The sequence below is a fragment of the Stegostoma tigrinum genome, chromosome 2 (assembly GCF_030684315.1).
Source record: "Stegostoma tigrinum isolate sSteTig4 chromosome 2, sSteTig4.hap1, whole genome shotgun sequence".
Lineage (NCBI taxonomy): Eukaryota > Metazoa > Chordata > Chondrichthyes > Orectolobiformes > Stegostomatidae > Stegostoma > Stegostoma tigrinum.
In genome coordinates, this window is record NC_081355.1 from 13,825,172 (window position 1) to 13,850,376 (window position 25,205).

General features: G+C 46.2%; 1 protein-coding gene across 1 annotated transcript in view; it reads right to left on the reverse strand.

The window, feature by feature from the left end:
* Nucleotides 1-1,964: 1,964 nt before the first annotated feature.
* The window catches only part of tert (telomerase reverse transcriptase), a 65,846-nt gene continuing 42,605 nt past the window's right edge, over nt 1,965-25,205 (reverse strand). Inside the window, exons 14-18 of the mRNA XM_059652508.1 lie at nt 19,097-19,221; nt 18,092-18,229; nt 7,633-7,746; nt 6,256-6,467; nt 1,965-2,224 (exon numbers count right to left, since the gene is read on the reverse strand). Of these exons, the coding sequence (XP_059508491.1) occupies nt 7,643-7,746; nt 18,092-18,229; nt 19,097-19,221 (367 nt within the window). The 3' untranslated portion in view covers nt 1,965-2,224; nt 6,256-6,467; nt 7,633-7,642. The remainder of the gene's footprint in view (nt 2,225-6,255; nt 6,468-7,632; nt 7,747-18,091; nt 18,230-19,096; nt 19,222-25,205) is intronic.

Sequence of the window (25,205 nt, forward strand, 5' to 3'; positions counted from 1 at the left end):
ACCATGCTGTAGTGCATCTGGACACAATGCTTTCTGAGATGTTCCCTCTTCTCTTTTTTCCCCCTAAGCTTCCCATTCTATTTTTCTCAATTCCTTATCGTAGAAGCTCAACTCTACCTGTTCCCCAACATGAACAACTCTAGTTCCACTGCTTGCCTCGGACTCACTCTGTCCCTCACATAGATTTAACCATGATTCCATCTGCTCTACCAACCGTGGCCTTGTTTCTCTTTCTCAGCTCTCACTGCTCTGTGACCAGTCCCAATGTGTGTGGATTCCTGCTGTCCCCAAGGAAGATTCCCCCGAGGGGTCGGGGGGCTAACTGAATCATGAACTTTCCGCAGAATCCCACTCTTTCCTGATAAACTTTAAGAAAATTAATGTCAGAAGATAGTTATAGAATGAAAAGTTAAAAAGTACAGATTGGGATATAACAATGTGTAGCATAGTCAGGTGACATCGAGCAGCCAATGTAATAATGGCAGTCTCTCACCTCTCAGATTAGGTGAGAGTTACCCTTGATGCCTCTTCACTTTGCACAGTCATCAGTTGGATTTTATTCATTTTTGTTCACCTTGGCTTAAACGCCACCTTTCCAAGCCACACAAAGCAAGGAAAATAGACCACTCAAGCTTATTCTTCCATCCAGTAAATCTATAGTCAATTTGTGACCTATTGCCATATCTCTTAATACATTAGTTTAACAAAAGTCAAATAATTTTAAGGTTAAATCCAGTAATTGATTTAACAACAATCTCCATTTGTAGGAGAGTTCATATAAATTTCTTAATTTCACACTCCAAAGGCGTGGTTCTGATTTCTTAGACTGATCCCGCTCCTGCTAATAAATTTGTGTCACCTCATCTCATTATTAAACCCTTGATTTTTAGCTCAATGTACGCCACTGTGCCTTTTTAAGAAATGTTCCAGTAACTTAGTTTTAGTGCTTTGTAATGTGGACATAGATAGATTCATACATCTCACTGCCTGATGCACCTAAAATCAATCATAACTTGAAATGAACAATATCTAATTAACATTTATTCCAGGACTTTAGTGTATAAAGACTCTGCGGGCTAATGAGTCCATGATGAAAAATGATTAAACAGTTTTCAATTTGTTTTAAAATTCATTTCATTGCTTTAGTTTTGTTTTTGAAAGTGCTCCTTTTTTAAAGAAGGATATGTTGTGCTGCTGTTTTCAATTTTAAGGAGTAAACTGCTCTCTTTGTAAAGTGGTGCCTGCAGTGTGAATATTTCAGGATTATTCAGAATGCAAATGGTAACTCTGAAATTTACACTAATGAAAATGCAGAAGAAAGCCACCGTTGCTGGCTTCATAGTAATTACTAAATGTATGAAAAGAAAAAAAAGCTGTTCTTTTGCTGTTAGACAATGTACGAACAGTAAAATATAAAGTACAGGCTATAAATTATACTGGCTGCTATTCTTGTTCTGTTTGCGACTGTACCCTCACTCTGGATCACCGATTAACTTATTTTTAATAAACAAGGTGATAAGTTGAAGACACCCACCAGAGGAGTGAAGCCGCAAAATGCAATCAAATCAAAGGATTTCAAAGGCATTTTCCTGGAAAATCACACACAAGTGTGCCTGTTCTTAGATAATAAGGTGTAGAGCTGGATGAACACAGCAGGCCACGCAGCATCTCAGGAGCACAAAAGCTTTTTTTCCTGAAGAAAGGTCTAGGCTCGAAATGTAAGCTTTCCTGCTCCCCCCGATGCTGCTTGGCCTGCTGTGTTCATCCAGCTCTACACCTTGTTGTCTCAGATTCTCCAGCATCTGCAGTTCCTACTATCTCTGAGCCTGTTCATACTGGCCCAAAGGTATTTCATTTTTCTTTTAAATTTTGTCCCAATCATGATCCAGGTATGATTTTTTTAATTTCAAAAATATACTTTATTCATAAAATGTAAATAAGTACAAGTACAAAACAAACCCATACAGACTTTGCAGAAAATGCACTTGAATTTTGACATTCCTCATTGAAGCTTCAATCTGGTTGCAACAATAGGAGGCATTTTCAAAATGTGAAAGGAAACTGTTTACATTCCCATTAAGGCTATGAGGGGACCTCGAAATGTAACAAATCCTCATTACATTTTGGCAGAAAGACCTTGGACAATGGTTTTCCCCCACTGCGTTTTGGCAACAGACGCCTCAAGCTTTAGTGCGCTCCTCGGCACATAGTCCCAGATAGTTTCCTGTTTCAAGGCATAAAAGCGTTTCAAGGCATTATTCCTTGGTTTTTCCTCCAGGTGAAGAAGAGGGAAGCTCTATCTTCTGGCCATACTCTCTCTGATGAGGGTAACAATTGCCCTACCCCTCCTAGCACCATCTACAAATGGCTGAGGTGGGTCCAAAACTGAGGAATGTTACTTTCCTCCAGATTTACAGAAGAAATACTAAGAATTCTAAGTCATGAACTGTTAACATTTGTTTAAACTGTATTCATCGGCACATAGTGAGCACAACATTACTACAACTGTTTGTAAGACCATAAGCTATAGGAGCAGAAATTAGGCCATTCAGCCCATTGAGATGACTAGACACAATTTGTAGTTCCAGTGATCCCCAGTATCATTTGTGCCTGTCTTCAGCCAATTTGATTCACTGCACATTATATCAATAAATAGTGGGAGACATTGGATCCTGCAAAGGCTACTGGCCCTGACAACATTCCAGTAACAATACTGAAAACTTGTGCTCCAGAACTTGCTGCTGTCCTGGTTGAGAACACAGTTATAGCAGTGACATCTACTCAACAATGTGAAAAACTGCCCAGGTATGTTCTGTACACAAAAAGCAGGACAAATCCAACCCAGCCCCATCAGTCCATTCTCGATCATCAGTAAAGTGATGGAAGGTGTCATTAACAGCGCTATCAAGCAGCTCCTACTCACTGACGCCCAGCTTAGGTTCTGCTAGTTTTACCACATTGCCGCCTGGGTTCAAACGTGGACAAAAATGCTGAATTCCCTGGAGGGGAGGTGAGAGTATTGGCCCTTGACAACAAGGCTGCATTTGATCAGTCATGACATTAAGGAGCCCTAGCAAACTGGAATCAATCGGTAAGGGTGGGGGTGGGGTGAGATGGTGATGTTGGGGGCAGGGGCAAGGGCAGCGGGGAGCTCTCTGTTGGTTGAAGTCAAGCTTGACACCTTAAAATGATGGTCATGGTCGTTGGGGGTCAGTCATCTCAGCTCCAGGAATTTCTCAGGGTAGTGTCCGAGAGCCAACCATCTTCAGTTGCTTCATCAGTGACCTTCCTCTCCATCTTAAGGTTAGAGTGGGGATGGTCACCGATGACTGCACTATGTACAGCACCTTTTGCAACTCCTCAGATACTGAAGCAGTCTACGTTCAAATTCAGGAAGACCTGGACATTTACCAGGTTTGGAGTGAAAAGTGATCAGTAATATTTGTGCCACACGAATACCAGACAATGATCATTTCCAATGATTAACAGTCTAACCACCAGCCCATGGTATTCAATAGTACACCCATCACCGACTCCCTAGTTATCAACATCCTGGGGAATACCACTGACCCGAAACTGAACTGGACTAGCCATATCATTCAGTGACTACAACAGCAGGTTAGAGGCTAGGCATCCAGTCATCTCCTGACTGCCCAAAGCCTGCTCACTACCTGCAAGACACAAGTCAGGAATGTGATAGAATACTCCCCACTTGCTTGGACGGGTGCAGCTCCCATAACATTCAAGAAGCTTGACACCATCCAGGAAAAAGCGGCCCACTTTATTGGCACTGCATCCACAAACATTCACTCCCTCCACCTCCAATGCTCAATAGCAGCAGTGTGTAATATCTACAAGATGCACTGCAGAAGTTCACCAAAGATCCTCAAAGCACCTTCCAAACCCACAATCACTTCCATCTCGAAGGAGATGGGCAGCAGATATATGGGAACACCATCGCTTGCAAATTCCCCTTCAAGCCACTCAGCATCCTGACTCGGAAATATGTCGTTGTTCATTCACTGTTGCTGGGTCAAAATCCTGGAATTCCCTCCCCGATGGCATTGTGGGTCAACCCACAGCAGTGTTGTAGCGGTTGAGGAAGGCAGCTCACCACCACCTTCTCAAGGGCAACAAGGGGTGGGTAATAAATGCTGGGCCCAGCCAGCGACACCCATATTCCCCACAAGTGAATTTAAAACGACAATTGCTTGCTGGGCAAACCGACAACTTTAAAATGCAGGTGGTCTCAAAGAATCAAATGAAATGGTAAATGTTGTGCAAGATCATTTGTCCATGATGTAACATTCAATTCAATACTTAGATTTGTTTTTCTTTTCCAACCTTACTACGCACTTCTCTCATTCTTGCCAATAGCTCCTACTCCATTAAGGTATTCATTTTTGGCCAATTCCCACCAGTGGGAACGATGGGGCATCTTTCTACATTACAGGTGATACTTATCAATATAGAATAAAAGCCAAAAGAACTACAGAAACGTTAACTCCGATTTGTCTCCGCTGATGCTGCCAGACCTGCTGAACTTTTCCAGCAATTCCTATTTTTGCATATTAATATGGGAGTTATTGATTTAAAATAAGAATAGCAATGGCCACAATCCCATTTCATTTCTGGTTTAGTGAGAAGACAAGACATCAAATTTATCAAGTCCCATGAAGTCTATTTCATCGGAAAGAACTGTGAAGATATCCTGACTGTGGGAGCTAATTAAATCTCATCAGCAATGGCAACTGTGATCTTAAGACGCTGCTTGGCCTGCTGTGTTCATCCAGCTCCACACTTTGTTATCTAACAATGAAAACTGATTCACCACAGTCAAAGATGATGACGAATTCTGGATTAATGTGTTGTGGGTAAGTTTCAGAAATGCAGCGCTCATTCACTAAAACATCTGATACAGAGCTGTGTGACCTTTTATGACTGCCAATTACCATTAGAAGGTCACATATTTCTGTCGATGTTTGAAGGCAGTAATCATGACATTTTCACCCACAAAGTGCACAGTCCAAAGGCACTAGGATTTCCAGTCCCCACACTCTGCAGCTGAAACCCAGGAGCACTGCACTTTCTCTCAACGTTATCAATTCTTTCAACCTTATCTTCAAAACTGATCATCGGCCAATTGAAGTTCATGCCTACGGCTGTTTAGCTCCTAACCTTTCGAACTGGTATCTGTTATTGTTGTTGAGCAATAAACGTCAATATCTCAGTGGATGACTTTAAACACTGACACAATTGAAAAGGTTAACCAAATCATTAACTGGAGATACATGCGTCAATCAAGGACTGTGATTATTCCCAAAAACAACTCATTTGTATTCCAAAAAAAGAAAGAAAACGGTGTTAAATTTACCTAAAAGTTCTCTCGCATCTCTGCTGGACTCTGGGGGAAGATAACTGACAGGAAATGACAAACATTGTCACACTACTTTACTGGTCACGCCCCCTATACCGCAACTATATTATAGCTGGGGGGGGGTGCCAAAGATAAACTGAAGTGTGATTGGTTAAGGCCTTCTATAAGAGATACCAGTTCAGGCTGTCTCTGTACTTGTTATCAGCTAACCAGGCATTCACTGGTACACTGCCAAGCTTGAATAATGAAGGCCATGGAAGATCCATCAGCAATGCTTTTACAAACTGCTGACATGTATTCCAAAGGGCACTGCCCAAGGCTCAGGGTAATTATGCCTCCTCTGTAATACTATCAGATGTGCTTTTTGTCCAATGCCAATTTGTTGAAATCCAGCCATTTGATGCACTCAACCTTAGCTGACTAAATGGAAGCCAACTCTTAATGATTGTGAGCAAACTAACTCAGGGAAGGGGAGGCAATGGCCTAGCGGTATTATTGCAGGGCTGTTAATCCAGAGACACTGGGAATGTTCTGGGGACCTGAGTTCAAATCCTGCCATGAAAGATGGTGGAATTTGATTTCAATAAAAGTCTGGAATTAGGAGTTTGATGATTGTCAGGAAAAGCCCATCTGGTTTACTAAGGTCCTTCAGGGAAGGAAACTGCCATCCTTAATTTGTCTGGTCTATAAATGACCCTAGACCCAGAGTAATATGGTTGACATTAGCCACCCTCTGGGCAATTAGGGATGTGCAATAAATGCTGGCCTGGACAGTGATGCCCACATCCCATGAATGAATAAAAAAGAAAATACATTGTAAGTTTTCTTTACTGATAAGCTTGTATTATTGCTATTTTTCTGCAAATGTCACCACTTACCAATGATCTGAAGAAAAACAAACGTCAATGAGCACAATACAAATTTTAAGATCTAGCAGATGACAGGGGAGCCTCATCTGGTGATCTCAGGATTCTGATAATAGCGTGCAAACTATGAAATGTACTGCCAAGAAATTAGCACTATCAGTTCAATTTCTTGGTTGATTTCTTCCAGTATTTCCCATTCCAGCATTTCCATATGCAAGTATTTCCTAGTAACAGGAATGAGAAAAAGGGGTGTGAATTATTGTAATAATAAGTGTGCATTTAATGAACCAACAGTTCAGCAACTTGTCAGTCAAGCAATTTTTTTGTTGCTTCCTAACACAGTGCATATTGGAGTATCAGATGCATAGAGGATTGGGATCCAAAGGGAACAAGCAGTGGATCAGGGGGTGGAGTGGGAAATCACTAGATGGAGCAGGATGAGTTAAGAGTGCATGGGTGTTTAAAAAGGTGGAGGTATGAATCACCACACAGGATTACCATACAGTGACAACAGTAGGGACCTGGTTCAAACAAGGGGAGGATTCAAAGTGTAATATTTGTGGTTACAAAGAACTGGGGAAAAAGCCACAGCAAAATTTGGTTGATTCTTAAGCCCCACCCTCTGAAGTGACCGAACAAAATAACTCCATTCAAGGGCAATTAGAGATGGGAAAGACACGCTGTCCTTGCCAGGAGACTGCCACATCACATGGAAAGTAACAACACTTTTAAAACAAAATATGGGAATCTTGACTTTATGAGCTGAAGTACTGAGGTCAAAAGCAGGGGCGTTATAAAATACCTTTACAAAAATTTGGTGTCAGCTGTGTCCAATTCTGGGCACCACATTTTCAGAAAAATTTCAAGATTTTGGGGGTGGGGGGGGGGGGGTGTTGGGGGGAATGGAGGAGATGGTAACATATTTGTTTCAGAAATGCAGCACTTCAGTGCAATGATGGGACTACAGGAAGCTGGTCTTGCTCTTTCTCAGGCAGAGAAAGATGAGATTTTAATAGTAGTGTCTAAAACTATGAAAGGTTATTATACAGTAAATTATATTCCACTATTTCCAGTGGTGGAATCATTTACTAGAGAACACAGACTTTGTTCAATTTGTTAATGGACTAGAGGTATGATGAGGTGAATCATATTTAAGTAATGAGATATGCAGATCTATAATGGCCCTAGGAAATGCTCGATGTCAATGTTTCAGAGAGAAATTAGATAAACACTCGAAGGAGGCAACTGAGGGCTGGACAAGGGATTGTAGCTAACTGAATAACTTTTGCCAAGAGCCAACACAAGCATAGTGGACCAGATAACTAGCTGCTGTATTGTATGATTTTACAACTCAGCTTGTAGACAAATGAACATTCTAATGCTGTTTACCAGTTTCACTTCAATCCATGACGGCAGCAAAATCTTGATGAAGCTCTGGTTGGGTTATAGACTGCAGCAGCTGGACTGTGTCAGGAGGTAGAATTTGCTGCAACTCGGCCCTGCCTTAAAATGAAAACAAGCCATTTAAAATGTGTTTCTGTCCCAGCCTCCACCAAAGCTGGTGTTCTTTAAATTAATCAACACTCATTCAAATGGCTCTTAATTTTGTTCTGAATTATTGCTTTGCAAAGCTTCCCCACCACTGACATTAAACTTAGTGACCTCTAGGAACTGGACTATCCTTAAAATTCTTCCTGAACAAGGATGTAGCAATTCTCTAGACCGCTGGCACTTACCCCAAATATATCCCCACAACAAAACCTTTACCTCCTTTGGCAGCTGTACTCGTATCAATGGGATATAACCCAGATCAACATCTGCTTTATCAATTTTAGCCTATCCAGTACCTCAATAACTCTCTCTGATAACATCCATTTCCAATAAACGCAAAGTCCTCACTTAGTACTTTGGTCACACCCTCTGCTTTAATGAGCAGGGGTGTAATTGGTTCCACCCTACCTCTTACTACTCTTTCAATGTTTGTATACCTTGAGAAAAATATTTTGATTCCCTTTTCAGGTGGGGGGGTGGTGGGGTCGGTTTAGCTCAGTTGGCAGGACAATTGGTTTGCAATACAGGGTGGCCCTAGTTGTATGGGCTCACTTCCCACTAAGGTCACAGTGAAGTGTTCACCCTCTCAATCTCTGCCTTCACCTGAGACACAGTGACCATCAGTTTCAACCACCATCAGTAGTCTCTTCCGAATGAGACAGCAGCCCCACAGCCTGGTGAGACTATCGTGACTTTACCTTTATTCACATACAACTGTTCTTCTGGTCAAGCTAACATGCAAACTGAGGAAAAAAAAATCCAGACCATAAACAGAAGTTGCTGGAAAATCTCAGCAGGCCTGGCAGCAACTGTGAAGAAAAAAAAAATCAGAGTTAACATTTTGGGTCTGGTGATCCTTCCTCAGATGCTTCCAGGCCTGCTGAGCTATGCAAACTGAAAATCCAAATCTGCACACCTTTAATAAAAATTTATTTTAAAAAATGAGGTGGGAATATTTGGAACCATAAACCGGAAGGCACTGAACAGTTGTCATTACGGTCTATATCTTCAGAACATCTTAATTTTACTGACAACAGCTCTGAAAGCAGGTAATAGTGTTTGAATCAGAGATAATGGGAACTGCAGATGCTGGAGAATCCGAGATAACAGAGTGTGGAGCTGGTTGAACACAGCAGGCCAAGCAGCATCTTAGGAGCACAAAAGCTGGTGTTTCGGGCCTAGACCTTTCATCAGATAGGGTGAAGGCCTGAAACGCCAGCTTTTGTGCTCCTAAGATGCTGCTTGGCCTGCTGTGTTCATCCAGCTCCACACTTTGTTAATAGTGTTTGCATCTTCTCACTTCATTCATCAGCCCAAAACAGAGTTTTTTGCCATCCAACAGAGCAAATCACTTCAATCGCCTGTTCTACGGTCTTCGGCGATTTGTGGATGTATACTCCCAAGTCCCTCTGCCCCTCCACACTTCTCTGTATCCTAACACAGGTGGATAAGTGGTCAAGAAGACAGGCAACACGCTTGCCTTCATCGACCGGGGTATCGAATACAAAAGTTAGCAAGTTAAGTCATATCTGTACAAAGCCTTCGTCAGGCCACATTTGGAATATTGCATGCAGTTCTGGTTGCCACACTATCAGAAGGACATAGATGCTTTGGAGAGGGTGCAGAGAAGGTTTACCAACATGTTGCCTGGACTGGAAGGTTTTAGTCAGGAGGAGAGGTTGGATAAAGTGGGATTGTTCTCACTGGAAAGATGGAGGTTGAGTGACGACCTGATTGAGGTCTACAAAACAATGGGGGACATATGTAGGGTTGACAGTCAAATGTCTCTTTCCCAGGGTGAAAAGGTCAACTACAAGAGGGCACAGGTTCAAGATGAGGGGAGTGGGGGGTTGTGGAGTTTAGGGGAAAAGTGAGGGGAAACTTTTTCACACAGAGGATGGTGGGAGCCCTGGAACACACTGCCAGTGAAGGTGGTGGAAGCAGGCACATTAGCAACATTTAAGACATATCCTGATAGACACGAACAGGAGGCAAGGAGAGGGATAGAAACTGTGCATGGGCAATGAGTGGCGGGTCAAAATAAGGATTAGTTGTCAATGCAGGCTCGGTGGGCCGAAATGCCTGTTGCTGTACTAAATTGTGTTGTATTGTATTTCTTGTGTATTTGTTCGACTTGTTTGACCTGCCGTTCAATTTTGGCATCATGCCTCAAATCGGCTTAATTGTGTCACCTACATTCAAGTCTAAATCCCTGATCCACCCTGAAAGCCAAGGGAGTGAGTATTGAGAGATAATGGGAACTGCAGATGCTGGAGAATTCCAAGATAATAAAATGTGAGGCTGGATGAACACAGCAGGCCAAGCAGCATCTCAGGAGCACAAAAGCTGACGTTTCGGTAGGCCCGAAATGTCAGCTTTTGTGCTCCCGAGATGCTGCTTGGCCTGCTGTGTTCATCCAGCCTCACATTTTATTATCTTGGAGTGAGTATTGAGCCCTGCAGAATCCACTGGGAGCAAACTTCGAGCCACAAAAAACAAACATCCATAGAGCATTGCCCTTTGCCTTCTGTGACTGTTACCCAACTGTGCCCAACACCTCACTTATAATCATTAATGGAAAGCTGCTAAATTTAAAGAGTGTCAGTGAGACTCTCCACCTACTGCATCCAATAGACACTGTTAAGAGCCCACAATTATAGACCACGGACACTGCATTAAAAGATACAGTAAAAACAGGTACCTCACAATCATATGGTCATGTCATACTAAACACGTGTACATAGAGACAACATTCAAACACACAGCAGGATTAGGCCATGCAGTCTGTTCCTCAAATCTCTATTCTCACCTACACCTTGGTAACCTTTCACCCCCTTGTTTAGCAAATCTGTTAAAAATATTCAAGGAATCTGCTTGAATCACCTTTTCAGGACAAAATAAAAGAGTTCCAAAGACTCATGGCCCTCAGAGGTAAAATATTGTTCCTCATCTCTGTTCTAAATGGGCAACCCCTGACATTTAAGCAGCGGCCCCATTTTGAGATTCTTCCACAAGAGTTTGGCAAGAGGAAACACCCTCTCCACACCCACCCAGTCAAGGATCTTATTTGTTTCAATCAAGTCATCTCTCCCTGTATATAAACACAGCCTGTCCAACCCCGTTCCTCAAAAGAACAACCCAGCCATTCATCTCCTCTGAAGTGCTTCTCATCCATTTACACACAGCCTTGGATAAGGCCAAACTGTACACAGTATATTCATGACAGACCCATAGGACCACGTTCTCATTAGACAGAAATAACTGCTGGTGGCCACCCATACCCTCATTTAGCGGCATGGTTGAGGAAGTGGGATTTTCACGGTGATGTCAATGGGCACAGGAATTGAACCCACATTGCCAGTTTCACTCTGCATCGCAATGTAACCATCCTGCTGCCTCAGCTAACCAGCCCAGGACTCCTGATGTGTTGTATGAACTAAGAATATTCCACGAGTGATGTGAAATGCTGGCTGCAAATATTGATCACTGTACTCTCTCTTAAAAGCAGCACTGTGAGAAGGCACTGCAACATATGTTTCCAAGGTTAGTACTCACTGCTGCAAAAGTAGAACTTCTTACGCATTTCTCAATGTCAACTTTTGCTCGAAAAGGAAGTTAATCTCAAAATAAAGAAATGAAATGTACCATCAGAACAGGAACGCAAAACAGTTCTGAGGAAGGGTCACTGGATCCGAAATGTTAACTCTTGTTTTTTTTCTTCACAGATGCTGCCAGACCTGCTGAACTTTTCCAGCAACTTCTGTTTTTGTTCCTGATTTACAGCATGCGCAGTTCTTTTGGTTTTTATCTAGGAAAGTAAATTTGCCTATTTGATGAAGAGGTTAAATATGCAGAGCTAGAACAGAGAAACAAACAAAAGAATGGACATAGCAAGGAAGAACATACAATGCTTCATTGTAAGCTGAAGGCTTCCTGGAGATTTTCAGCCAGTTGATTTGTGGAAATTTCAAGCTCTGCAGTAAGGCCGCACTTGTTATTGGAGGAGGAAGTGCACAGGGAAATGTTTAACTCAAATGATGTCACAAAAAAGGAAATTAGGTACCATCTCACCTCTTCAGTAAGTAAACTCACAGACATCTCTACTGAATTAAATGCAGCAAAATGAAGCTTAATTGTCAGTGGAAACAGCATTTAATGAAAAGTAAACATCAGTCACAATGTGCACAACAAACTGGATTATGAGTTGAAATAGCAACTTCTTTACAAACGGAATAGCTTGGGTTTCATTACATACATCAATACTTTTTCCTGTTTGGTGCCCATCCCCAGATACACTTGAGAAGGTGATACCTAACTATCCTTGTGAACCAGTCGAACACATCTAGAGACCTACACAGAAGGGGCCATTACAGAAACCATTAACACTGTACTTCTCCTGTACCCAGCCCTCTCACTGCCTTCCCCCGCCATCTCCTTACCTCCTGAATTCCACACTAAATGCATTTTAAAACTAAGAGTGAAACAAGGAAACTTCCTTCTGCACATAAAACTTTACAACAACACTTTATACTTACTTGGATAAAGCCCTTCTTTTCCTCAATACGCAGGCACTTACTACTATCAGACAAACTGAACTGCAGCTTTTCACTTTGATTTTAAAAGTGGGGTGTCTAACTTCCAAGTCACTTTTAAAGGGGTGAGCCACATGGCACACAGTCCATATCTATACAACACAGATCCAGTCACTGGTCCCTGGCTTAGACTTCAAATGGGACAGAGGTGATTTTCCACGCGTGTGTGTTTGCGTGTGCGTGCATTCATGCACAGCATAGAACATTACAGCACAGTACAGGCCCTTCGGCCCTCGATGTTGTGCCGACCTGTCATACTGATCTCAAGCCCATCTAACCTACACTATTCCGTGTACGTCCATATGCTTATCCAATGACGACTTAAATGTACCTAAAGTTGGCGAATCTACTACCGTTGCAGGCAAAGCGTTCCATTCCCTTACTACTCTCTGAGTAAAGAAACTACCTCTGACATCTGTCCTATATCTTTCACCCCTCAATTTAAAGCTATGGCCCCCTCGTGCTCGCCGTCACCATCCTAGGAAAAAGGTTCTCCTTATCCACCCTATCTAACCCTCTGATTATTTTATATGTTTCAATTAAGTCACCTCTCAACCTTCTTCTCTCTAATGAAAACAGCCTCAAGTCCCTCAGCCTTTCCTCGTGAGACCTTCCCTCCATACCAGGCAACATCCTAGTAAATCTCCTCTGCACCCTTTCCAAAGCTTGCACATCCTTCTTATAATGCGGTGACCAGAACTGTACGCAATACTCCAAGTGCGGATGCACCAGAGTTTTGTACAGCTTCACCATAACCTCTTGGTTCCGGAACTCGATCCCTCTATTAATAAAAGCTAAAATACTGTATGCCTTCTTAACAGCCCTGTCAACCTGGGTGGCAACTTTCAAGGATCTGTGTACATGGAAACCGAGATCTCTCTGCTCATCTACACTGCTAAGAATCTTACCATTAGCCCTGTACTTTGCCTTCCGGTTACTCCTACCAAAGTGCATCACCTCACACTTGTCCACATTAAACTCCATTTGCCACCTCTCAGCCCAGCTCTGCAGCTTATCTATGTCTCTTTGCAACCTACAGCATCCTTTGTCACTATCCACAACTCCACCGACCTTAGTGTCGTCTGCAAATTTACTAACCCATCCTTCTACGCTTTCATCCAGGTCATTGATAAAAATGACAAACAGCAGTGGACCCAACACCGACCCTTGCTGTACACCACGAGTAACTGGTCTCCAGGATGAACATTTCCCATCACCTACCACCCTCTGTCTTCTTTTAGCAAGCCAATTTCCGATCCAAACTGCTATATTTCCCACAATTCCATTCCTCTGCATTTTGTACAATAGCCTATTGTGGGGAAACCTTATCAAACGCCTTGCTGAAATCCATATACGCCACATGAACCGGTTTACTCTCATCTACCTGTTTGGTCACCTTCTCAAAGAACTCAATAAGGTTTGTGAGGCACAACCTTCTCTTCACAAAACCGTGCTGACTATCCCTAATCAATTTATTCTTTTCTAGATGATTATAAATCCTATCCCTTATAACCTTTTCCAACACTTTACCAATAACTGAGGTAAAGCTCACTGCTCTATAATTACCAGGGTTGTCTCTACTCCCCTTCTTGAACAGGGGAACCACATTTGCTATCCTCCAGTCATCTGGCACTATTCCTGTAGACAATGACGAGTTAACAATCAATGCCAAAGGCTCGGCAATCTCCTCCCTGGCTTCCCAGAGGATCCGATGATAAATCCCATCCGGCCCAGGGGACTTATCTATCTTCACCCTCTGAAGGATTTCTAATACCTCTTCCTTGTGAACCTCAATCCCACTTAGTCTAGTAACCTGTATCTCAGTATTCTCCTCGACAACATTGAACCTCAATCCCACTTAGTCTAGTAGCCTGTATCTCAGTATTCTCCTCGACAACATTGTCATTTTCTAGAGTGAATACTGTTGAAAAATATTCATTTAGTGCTTCCCCTATCTCATCTGACTCCACACATAACTTCCCACTACTATCCTTGATTGGCCTAATCTTACTTTCGTCATTTTTTATTCCTTAAATACCTATAGAAAGCCTTAGGGTTTACTCTGATCCTATCCGCCAACAACTTCTCATGTATCTTCCTGGCTCTTATGAGCTCTCTCTTTAGGTCTTTCCTGGCTACCTCGTAGCCCTCAAGTGCCCTAACTGAGCCTTCACATCTCATCCTAACATAAGCTGCCTTCTTCCTCTTGACCAGAGATTCCACCTCCTTCGTAAACCACGGCTCCTGCACTCTACAGCTTCCTCCCTGCCTGACAGGTACATACTTATCTAGGGCACACAGGAGCTTTTCCTTGAATAAGCTCCACATTTCTAATGTGCCCATCCCCTGCAGTTTCCTTCCCCATCCTATGCTCCCTAAATCTTGCCTAATCTCATTGTAATTGCCTTTCCCCCAGCTATAACTCTTGCCCAGTGGTATACACCTATCACTTTCCATCACTAAAGTAAATATAACAGAATTGTTATCGCTATCACCAAATTGCTCACCTACTTCCAAATCTAACACCTGGCCAGGCATAATTGCCCAGTACCAAATCTAATGTGGCTTTGCCCCTTGTTGGCCTATCTACATACTGTGTCAGGAAGTCCTCCTGCATACACTGGACAAAAACTGACCCATCTATAGTACTCGAACTATAGTGTTCCCAGTCAATATTTGGAAAGTTGAAGTCCCCCATGACAACTACCCTGTCTCTCTCACTCCTATCAAGAATCATCTTTGCTATCCTTTCCTCTACATCTCTGGAACTATTCGGAGGCCTATAGAAAACTCCCAACAGGGTGACCTCTCCTTTCCTGTTTCTAACCTCAGCCCATACTACCTCAGTTGACGAGTCCCCAAACATCCTTTCTGCAACTGTAATACTGTCCTTGACCAACAATGCCACACCTCCCCCTCTTTTACCATCTTCTCTGTTCTTACTGAAACATCTAAATCCCGGAACCTGCAACAACCATTCCTGTCCCTGCTCTATCCACGTCTCCGAAATGGCCACAACATCGAAGTCCCAGGTACCAATCCATGCTGCTAAGTTCACCCACCTTATTCCGGACGCTCCTGGCATTGAAGTAGACACACTTCAAACCAACTTCTTGCTTGCCGGTGCCATCTTGCTTCCTTGAAATTTTATTTCGGACCACCCTACTCTCAACCTTTTCTATAGTCGAACTACAATTTTGGTGCCCACCCCCCTGCTGAATTAGTTTAAACCCACCCGAATAGCCTTGGAAAATTTCCCCCCCAGTATATCGGTACCCCTCTGGTTCAGGTGAAGACCATCTTGCTTGTAGAGGTCCCACCTAACCCAGAAAGAGCCCCAATTATCCAAGAATCCAAAACCCTCCCTCCTGCACCATCTCTGTAGCCACGTGTTCAACTCCTCTCTCTCCCTATTCCTCGCCTCACTAGCATGTGGCACGGGCAACAAACCAGAGACAACAACTCTGTTCGTCCTAGCTCTCAGCTTCCATCCTAGCTCCCTGAATTTCTGCCTTAAATCCCCATCTCTCTTCCTACCTATGTCATTGGTGCCAATGTGGACCACGACTTGGGGCTGCTCCCCCTCCCCCTAAAGGATCCCAAAAACACAGACATCACGAACCGTGGCACCTGGGAGGCAACACACCAACCGTGAGTCTCTCTCGTCCCCCACAGAACCTCCTATCTGTCCCCCTAACTATGGAGTCCCCAATGACTAATGCTCTGCTCTTCTTCCCCCTTCCCTTCTGACCAGCAGGGACAGACTCTGTGCCAGAGACCTGTGCCCCACTGCTTTCTCCTGGTAAGTCGTCCCCCCCAACAGTATCCAAAACGGTATACTTATTGTTGAGGGGAATGGCCATAGGGGATTCCTGCCCTGCCTGCCGGTTCCCTTTCCGTCCCCTGACTGTAACCCATCTGCCTTTTTCCTGTACTTGAGGAGTGACTACCTCCCTGTAACTCCTCTCAATAACCCCCTCTGCCTCCCGAATGATCCGAAGTTCATCCAGCTCCAGCTCCAGTTCCCTAACGCGGTTTTCAAGGAGCTGGAGTTGGGTGCACTTCCCGCAGATGTAGTCAGCAGGGACACTAGTGGTGACCCTTACCTCCCACATTCTGCAGGAGGAACATTGAATTGCCCAGACCTCCGTTCCCATTATTCTAAATTCCCAATGCTTAAAAAATAAAGAATAAAAAATAAATTTGTTACCTTACCAATCAGGCACACAGAACCTTTTTTTTTGGTTAGAGGAGGAGGATGGGTGGAAGACACTACCCGGGTACTGTTTCGGGTAACGCAACCACAAAAATATATTACCTCACTCACTCACCAGCCCCGTGTCGGCTCCTGCTCAGCGTACCTCCGCCTATTCACGAGGTAAGCTTTTTAAAGATTCAAAAACAGTGACTTACCGGCTTCCCGACAGGCCCCTGGTCCAAGCTCCCGCTGTGTGTGTGTGTTTGTGCGTGCATGGTGTATTTGTCTCTGTATGTGTGTGTACCACGTGTCTCTAAGTGTACATGCGCATAGCTCTGGGGTGGGGGGATGGATTTTGGGCTCAGTTCAGCTGTGGGCAGGACAGCTATTTGTGGTCACATTTGGTGATATAATCAGTGGGACTGCAGTAGCCTGCAGAGACAAGGTGGAAGTCAGGCATCCTCCCCAGCACCTCCCCAACCCACCCAGCAGCCACCTGCTCTCCACCTCCTGCCACTGTCTGGACCCTGGCCCTTTTTTTGATGCCCTTTCCTTGTCAACATTAGGGGCTTTATTACAGTGTCTGTCACTCCCATCCCCTCCAAAAAGTACTTCATTGATTGTAAAACACATTGATAAGCTCAGAGGTCATGAAAACCACTAGTATATAAGTACAGTTCTTTCACACAGAATTGCCTATTTATGGACCCACCAGTAAATTACCGTTTTATAAATTTTTAACAGCTGAACTTAGGGGTTACATATTCACTATGGAAACCTCACACTCACTCGAGTTTAACAACTCTCAGTTTTCCTTTTGCACGCAAGATGCTAACACTGTGATGAAGCCAGTTAAAAGCAGTTCAGAAAAAGAACGGAAATTTAAAAAGGAATGAAAAACAACGTCATACAAGGAACAAACAAATGATTTGGCAGATGCATTTCACGTTTTATTTTCGTTGCCAAAATTGGCAACACAATTTGGTCATCTCTCTTGTGCTTATTAGTTTTATTATATGGCCTTTCTCAATTACTCTCTATCTAGTCTATCAATTATAAACAAGGCAGCTTACAGCATATAATGGATTTCCGGTGTCTGACAGGCATTTTGTAAATAATACTGTGCACACCCTACTTTCACCCAGTAGAGTATGCAATTTAGTGCATAACTTGATTATTTAGATCATGCCCATCATATTTTCCAAATGATTGCTGAAAAGAACTATACAAAGGCAAGCTGCTGCCTCAAGAGTCAATGTGAACGTTTTATCAAACAGTACCTATGGATTGGTTAGCTCAGTTGGCTGGACAGCTGGTCTGCAATGCAGAGTGACACTGATAGTGTGGGTTCAATTCCCACACTGATTGAGATTATTGTCAAGCATTTGGTTCTCAACCTCTCCCCTTGCCTGAGCTGTGCTGACCCTCAGTTAAACCGACACCAGTTGTCTCTATGAGTGTAGCTGTATGGTCCAGTTGGACTGCAGCAACTTCATCCTTTACTTACAGGTTCTCAGGGGTCCCAGTAGACACTTGTAAACTGCCTTGTGATTGGACAATTTCACAGTGAAAGCTTGATAGCAAAGCCAATGGGCAGCTTCATAAGGAAAAGGACCAGCTGCATCTTTGAATCCTAGAGGTATCCCTGGGGGTAAAAGAAATTGAATGTAATGTAAATTCTAATAAAAACATCATTCATAACAATGATTTGGATGAGAATATAGAAGGCAAGGTTGGTAAGTTTGCAGATGACACCAAAATAGATGGCATTGCAGGCAGTGAAGAAGGTTTTCTAAGATTACAAAAGGATCTTGATCAAATGACTCAATGGGCTGAGAAATGGCAGATGGAGTTCAATCTGGATAAATGAAGTGTATTGCATTTATCCACAACAAACGAGGGTCGGGTTTGTACAATTAATGGTAGGGCCTTGGGTAGTGTTGTAGAGCAGAGGGACCTAGGGGTGCAGGTTCATAACTTTTTAAAGTTTGCATCACATATAGCCAGGATAACTAAAGAGATGTTTCACATGCTTAACTTCATTGCTCAGTCCTTTTGAGTATAGTAGTTGGAAAGCCGTGGTGAGATTCTACATGACATTAGTGAGGCCTCTCCAATAGAATCATTGAATGCCAACAATGTGGAAGCAGGTCACTTGGCCCAACGAGTCTACACCCTCCCTTCGAAGCACATCCCATCCAGACCCACCTCCCCACAAACCCACATTTCCCATGGCTAGTCCACCTAGCATACACATTCCTGGACATTAGGGGACGACTTAATATGGCCAATCCACCTCACATGCACGTTTGCACTATGGAAGAAACCGGAGCACCCAAAGCAAACCCACTCAGACACGGGGAAAATGTGTAAACTCCAAATAGAGGCAGTTTTTTAAAGTGCAGTGTCACACACAGTAACATATAACCTTCCCACATTATGAGGATTCTCTAGTGGCTAGCTTAACTACCAGCTTCCCACCCACCACCAACACTGAAGATTAAAACCTCACCTCGGTTTTTAGCTTTCAGTATGGAGTAGCAACAAACAGCCATATCAGAGATGACCTCAAGAAAGAACGACGGGTTGTCTCTTACTTTTTGGCCGAATGGGAGTCGTAGAACACAAGCATGGAATCTGAGAGCAATGCAAATAATCATAGTGTGTTTCCTTTTCACAACTCTCATCCAACCCTGTTTTACTACACCACAGAGAAATCTCAATATATTAATTGTCTTATCTGTTTATGGGACGTGGGCAGCATTTATCGTGCATCCTTAACTGCCCTGGAGAAAGTGGTGGTGAGCTGCTGTCTGGAACTGCTGCAGTTGAATTGTTGAAGAAAAATCCCAACGCCATTAGGGAGGGAGTTCCAGGATGTTGGCATTTAAGGAGTGGCAGCAATATGGTTCCAGGCTAGGACAGAGAGTAGTTTGGAGGGGAACTTGCATATATCTGCTGTTGTCCTTCTAGCTGTCAGCGGTCAGAATGCTTGAAAAAATGCTGCCTCAGGAGCAGTGCATCACATAAATAGTACAAACTGCTGTGACCGCACATCAATCGTGAGAAGGAATGAATGTTGAAGATGGTAGATGGGATGCCAGTAAAGCAGACTCCTTTGTTTTCTGGGTGGTGCAAGATTTTTGAGTTTTGTTGGAGATGCACCTATCCAGGAAAGTGGAGAGTAATCCATCACTCTCCTGACTTGTGCCTTGTGTAGACAGCAGACAAGTTTTTTGGAAATGGGAGATCTTTACTGTGGAATTCCTAGTCTCTGAGCTGACCTTGTAGCCACTGTATTTAAATGGCTGGTCCAGTACCTTGTCTGGACATAAGAACATGAAGCAGCAGTAGGTAATTCAGCCGCTCGAGTCTGCTCCTCCACCCAGTATGACCACGGCTAATCTCAAATTGGCCTCAACTCCACTTTCGTACCAGCTCTTCATAACCCCTTAATAATTAATAATCTGTCTATCCCCTTCTTAAATTTACTCAATGTCCTAGCATCCACTGCACTCCGTGGTAGTAAATGACAGTTGCCCAACCCTTTCAGAGAGGTCATTTCTCCTCACCTGTTTGAAGTCCACTATCCCCATCCTAAAACAATGGCCTCTCACTTTAGATTGACCCACATGTGGAAACATCCTTTCTAGGTCTACTGTGTCAATCTCCTTTGGCATTGTATATCCCTCAAGTAGTAACTTTCACATGGTTGATAGTGGAAAAATATGGCATTAGTAATGCCATTGAACGTCAAGATGAGAAGATTATAATCTCTCGGCATGTGAGTTTGCTCGCTGAGCTGGAAGGTTAGTTTTCAGACGTTTCGTCACTTTTTTTTATTTGAAAAAATATACTTTATTCATAGAATGTACAAAAAAATAAAACATTTATACACCTACCCGGTCATGCAAGCTGCTCCGGGTTACCGAGGGGGTACATACACCAACTAAAGGCAAAAACAAAACAAAGAAGAAAGAAAACAAAGCAAAGAAAATACCCCGGCAGTCGTCACCCCACACAGTCCCCGTTGGCCCCCTGACCAGTTGGGGAAGGCGCCAGCTGGGCCCAGTTACCAGATAGGGCCCTTTTTTCTATTCTGGACGAGGGGTTTCATACGGTGGTCTTTCCCCACCGCACCTTGGCGGCGGCTGCCCCAAGCTTTAGCGCGTCCCTCAGCACGTAGTCCTGGACCTTGGAGTGCGCCAGTCTGCAACACTTGGTCGGGGTCAGTTCTTTCAGCTGGAAGACCAGCAAGTTGCGGGCAGACCAAAGAGCGTCTTTCACCGCATTGATGGTCCTCCAGGCGCAGTTGACGTTGGTCTCGGTGTGCGTCCCGAGAAACAGCCCGTGGAGCACGGAGTCGCGTGTCACGGAGCTGCTCGGGACGAACCTCGACAAATACCACTGCATCCCCCTCCAGACCTCCTGCGCATAGGCACACTCCAGAAGGAGGTGATCGACAGTCTCGTCCCCCCCGCAGCCACCTGGAGGGCAGCGTGTGGTGGCGCAGAGATTCTGGACATGCATAAAGGATGTCACTGGCAGAGCCCCTCTCACCGCCAGCCAAGCAATGTCCTTGTGCTTGTTTGAAACTTCTGGCGGTGAGGCATTCTGCCAAACGACTTTGGCAGTCTGCGTGGGGAGCCACACAACAGGATCCGACCTCTCCTTTTCCCGAAGGGTCTCGAGGATACTACGTGCTGACCACTGCCTGACGGCCTTGTGGTCAAAGGTGTTTCTTTTCAAAAATTTCTCCACGAAGGACAGGTAGTATGGGACGGTCCAACTACTCGGAGCGTTCCACGGCAACGAGGCCAGGCCCATCCTTCGCAACACCGGGGACAGGTAGGACCTCAGTAAGTAGTGACACCTGGTGTTTGCGTACTGAGGATCTACGCACAGCTTGATGCAGCCGCACACAAAGGTAGCCGTCAGGGCGAGGGAGGCGTTCGGTACGCACTTTCCCCCATTTTCCAGGTCTTTGTACATGGTGTCCCTGCGGACCTGGTCCATCCTCGACCCCCAAATGAAGAGTTGGAAGATGGCCTGGGTGACCGCAGCGGCGCAGGTCCAGGGAATAGGCCAGGCCTGCGCCACATACAACAGGACCGAAAGCCCCTCGCACCTGACAACCAGGTTCTTACCCACGATGGAGGGGGACCGGAGCGTCCACCTGCCCAGCTTCTGCTTCAGTTTGGTGATACGCTCCTCCCAAGTCTTAGTGCACACCCCAGCTCCACCAAACCAAACACCCAGCACCTTCAGGTAGTCTGTCCTGACGGTGAAGGGGATGAAGGAGCGGTCGTCCCAGTTCCCGAAGAACATGGCCTCGCTCTTACCCCTATTGACTTTGGCACCCGAGGCCAGTTCAAAGTGGCCGCAGATGTCCAACAGCCTACTCACCGACCGACGATCGGTGCAGAAGACGGCGACATCGTCCATGCACAGGGAGGTCTTGACCTAAAGGCCTCCACTGCCTGGGATAGTCACGCCCTTCAGGCTCACGTCCTTCCTGATGGATGCGGTGAAGGGCTCCACACAGCACACGAACAAGGCAGGAGAGAGCGGGCAGCCCTGCCTGACTCCAGATCTCATGGGAAAACTGTCCGATTCCCACCTGTTGATCGAGACTGCGCTAATGATGTTGGTGTAGAGCAGCCGGATCCAATTGCGGATGCCCTCCCCGAACCCCAATTTGGAGAGGACGTCCCTCACGTAAGCATGAGAGGCCCTGTCGAAGGCCTTCTCCTGGTCTCAGCTGGCGAGGCAGGTGTCCACCCCCCTGTCCTGTACGTAGGCGATCGTATCCCTGATGAGCACGAGGCTCTCAGCGATCTTCCTGCCCGGCACAGCACAGGTTTGGTCAGGGTGAATCACCGACTCCAGGACAGACCTGACCCGGTTGGCTATGACCTTGGCCAGGATTTTGTAGTCCACGTTCAATAGTGAAATGGGACGCCAATTCTTAATTTCTTCCCTCTCCCCCTTCCTGTTGTAAATGAGGGTGATGATGCCCTTCCTCATGGACTTGCACATTTCCCCTGCCCGAAGCGCACTATCATACACCTCCAGCAGGTCCTGGCCGACCAGGTCCCACAGAGCGAAATACAGCTCGACCAGTAAGCCGTCACTCCTGGGAGTCTTATTCCTCTCCAAGGACTTGAGGGCTCTGGTCAGCTCGTCCAGGGATATCGGCAGGTCCAGCCACTCCTTCGTGCCGTCGTCTAAGATCTCCGTGATAGACAACAGGAACGACTCGGAGGCTGTGCTGTCCGTGGGCTTCGCGTCGTACAGTCCGGCATAGAAGGATCTGCTGATCCTCAAAATGTCGGGCCGAAACGACGTCACCGAGCCATCGTCCTCCTTCAGCCGGCTAAGCACAGAGCTCTCTTTGTGCACCTTCTGAAAGAAGAAACACGAGCACGTCTGGTCCTGCTCCACGGAGCGGACCCTGGACCGGAAGATTATCCTGGAGGCCTCCGCGGCGAAGACCGAGGCTTGCTGGCCCCTCACCTCGCGGATGTCCTCTGTGACATCGACCCCCATCAACTGCAGAAGGAACAGGTTCTGCACCCTTTTCTGGAGTCGCGACAGCTTTTCCCGCCTCTCCCTCGCCTTCCGAACACCCTTGAGGACAAAGATCCTCTTGATGTTCTTCTTCACCGTCTCCCACCAGTCGCCCGGAGACTCAAAGAGGGGTTTCACGGTTCTCCAACCAGCGTACTCCCTCTTAAGCTCCTCGACGTTCTCTGGGGTCAACAGAGTCGTGTTGAGCTTCCACGTCCCCTTGCCGGCCTGCTGGTCGTCCTGTAAGTGACAGTCAGCCAGCAGGAGGCAAGGGTCAGAGAAGAATACCGGCTCGACGCCGGTGGACCTGACCGAGAACGCCCGTGACACAAACAGGACGTCTATCCTTGAGCAGATAGACCCGTCTGGCCGTGACCAGGTGTATCTCCGCTGCGGTCCGTCTGCAGGGGTACTGAAGATGTCGAGCAGCTTGGCGTCCTTCACTGTGGCCATCAGGAATCTGGACGTGACGTCCAGTTGACTCCCCCCACCCGCTGTCCCCACGCCGGATCTTCCATCTGCATTGATGATGCAATTGAAGTCTCTGCCTAGGATGACCGGCCTGGACGTAGCCAGCAGGGGTGGAAGCCGCTGCAGGACGGCCAACCGCTCACTCCGTACCGCTGGGGCGTACACGTTGATCAGCCTCAGGAGAGCATTCCTGTAGGTGACGTCAGCCACTAGGAGACGTCAGCCACTAGGAGGCACCCCCCCCACCACCTCTTGAACTTGAGAGATGGTGAAGTTGCACCCCGCAGCAGAATAGCCAGGCCCGAGGAGCAACAGTCGTTACCCCCCCGACCAGATCGAAGGCCCACAGGTCCAGGCGCCCGACCATTTCCTGTACCTGCTGAGGTGTGGTATCCTGCACTCCTGCAGAAACAGGAGGTCCGCTCTGACGGTGGTCAGGTAGGCCAACGTGGACACACATCTTGCGGTGGACTTGACGCTGCGCACATTAATGCTCGCAACACCTACCCCCATTGTGGGCAGTGACCGCAGTACCCTCCCCGAGTCCAAGGTCCAGCCCCTCCATCTGTCCCTTCATGCCCATTGCCCGGGCTAACTGCTGGACGCTCTCCGAGCTCAGGAAACCATCCGCGCTGCCTTCCGGGTGGCATCCCCCCATCAGGGGTATGGAGGCAGGAGGGTCCGGCTCTGGGTCAGGCTGGGGACATGCTGTTTCCTCCTTCCCGCCTGAAGGTACCTGGGGGGTGTGGGCCTCCAGGGCCCCAGCGGCGCGTGGTTGGGTGTCGGAGGGACAGTCAGGATGCCTCCCGTCACCTAGAATCGGGGTGCTGCTTTCATTCTCCCTGGAGATCTTTAGCTTCTACTTTGGGCGGGCCTCCTCCAAATCTCCCTCGTCGGAGGACCTCTTATAGCCCCACTGTAGCTGCCTCTTCCCGCCTGATGGTTGCGGTGCCGGGGCCTGCTGGCACACCTTCCTCCTCGCTTTCTAGACTGTCGTCCACTCCCGTGGGTCACCTGTCGCCTCCTCCATCGACTCTGGGTTGTTGGGGGGGGGGGGGGGGGGGGAGCCTGCAGGGGCGCTTTGCTGGCCTCAGGTCCGTCCTGCGGGGCTGGGCCCTCCTGCACATTAGGGGGGTCCTTGCAGGGGCCTGGTGGTGCCTTCCTCTCCTCCCAGGGGGCTTGCCCCGCAAATGCCCCTGCTGGCGACCTGGGCATAGGTGGTCCCCCGCTGCAGGCATGCCCTATAGAGGTGGCCTGCTTCCCCACAAAGGTTGCAGCGTTTTTATTTTGGGCAATCCTTTGCAAGGTGTCCCTCCTCCCTGCAGACGGTGGCTTCGCAGTCGGCCGCCACGTGACCTGACCTACCACAGGCATGGCAGACTTTAGATTGCCCTGCATAGGTCAGGTATCCCTTGCTCCCGCTGATCGCGAAGCTGGACGGTGGGTGTACGACGTTCCCGTCCGAGCCCGTCCTCAGCGTCACCCTGACCTGCCTCTTACTGGTCCAGATGCCAAAGGGGTCCATGTTGTCAGTTAGGTCCCCTTCCACCTTCACATACCTTCCAAGGAAGGTCAGGGCA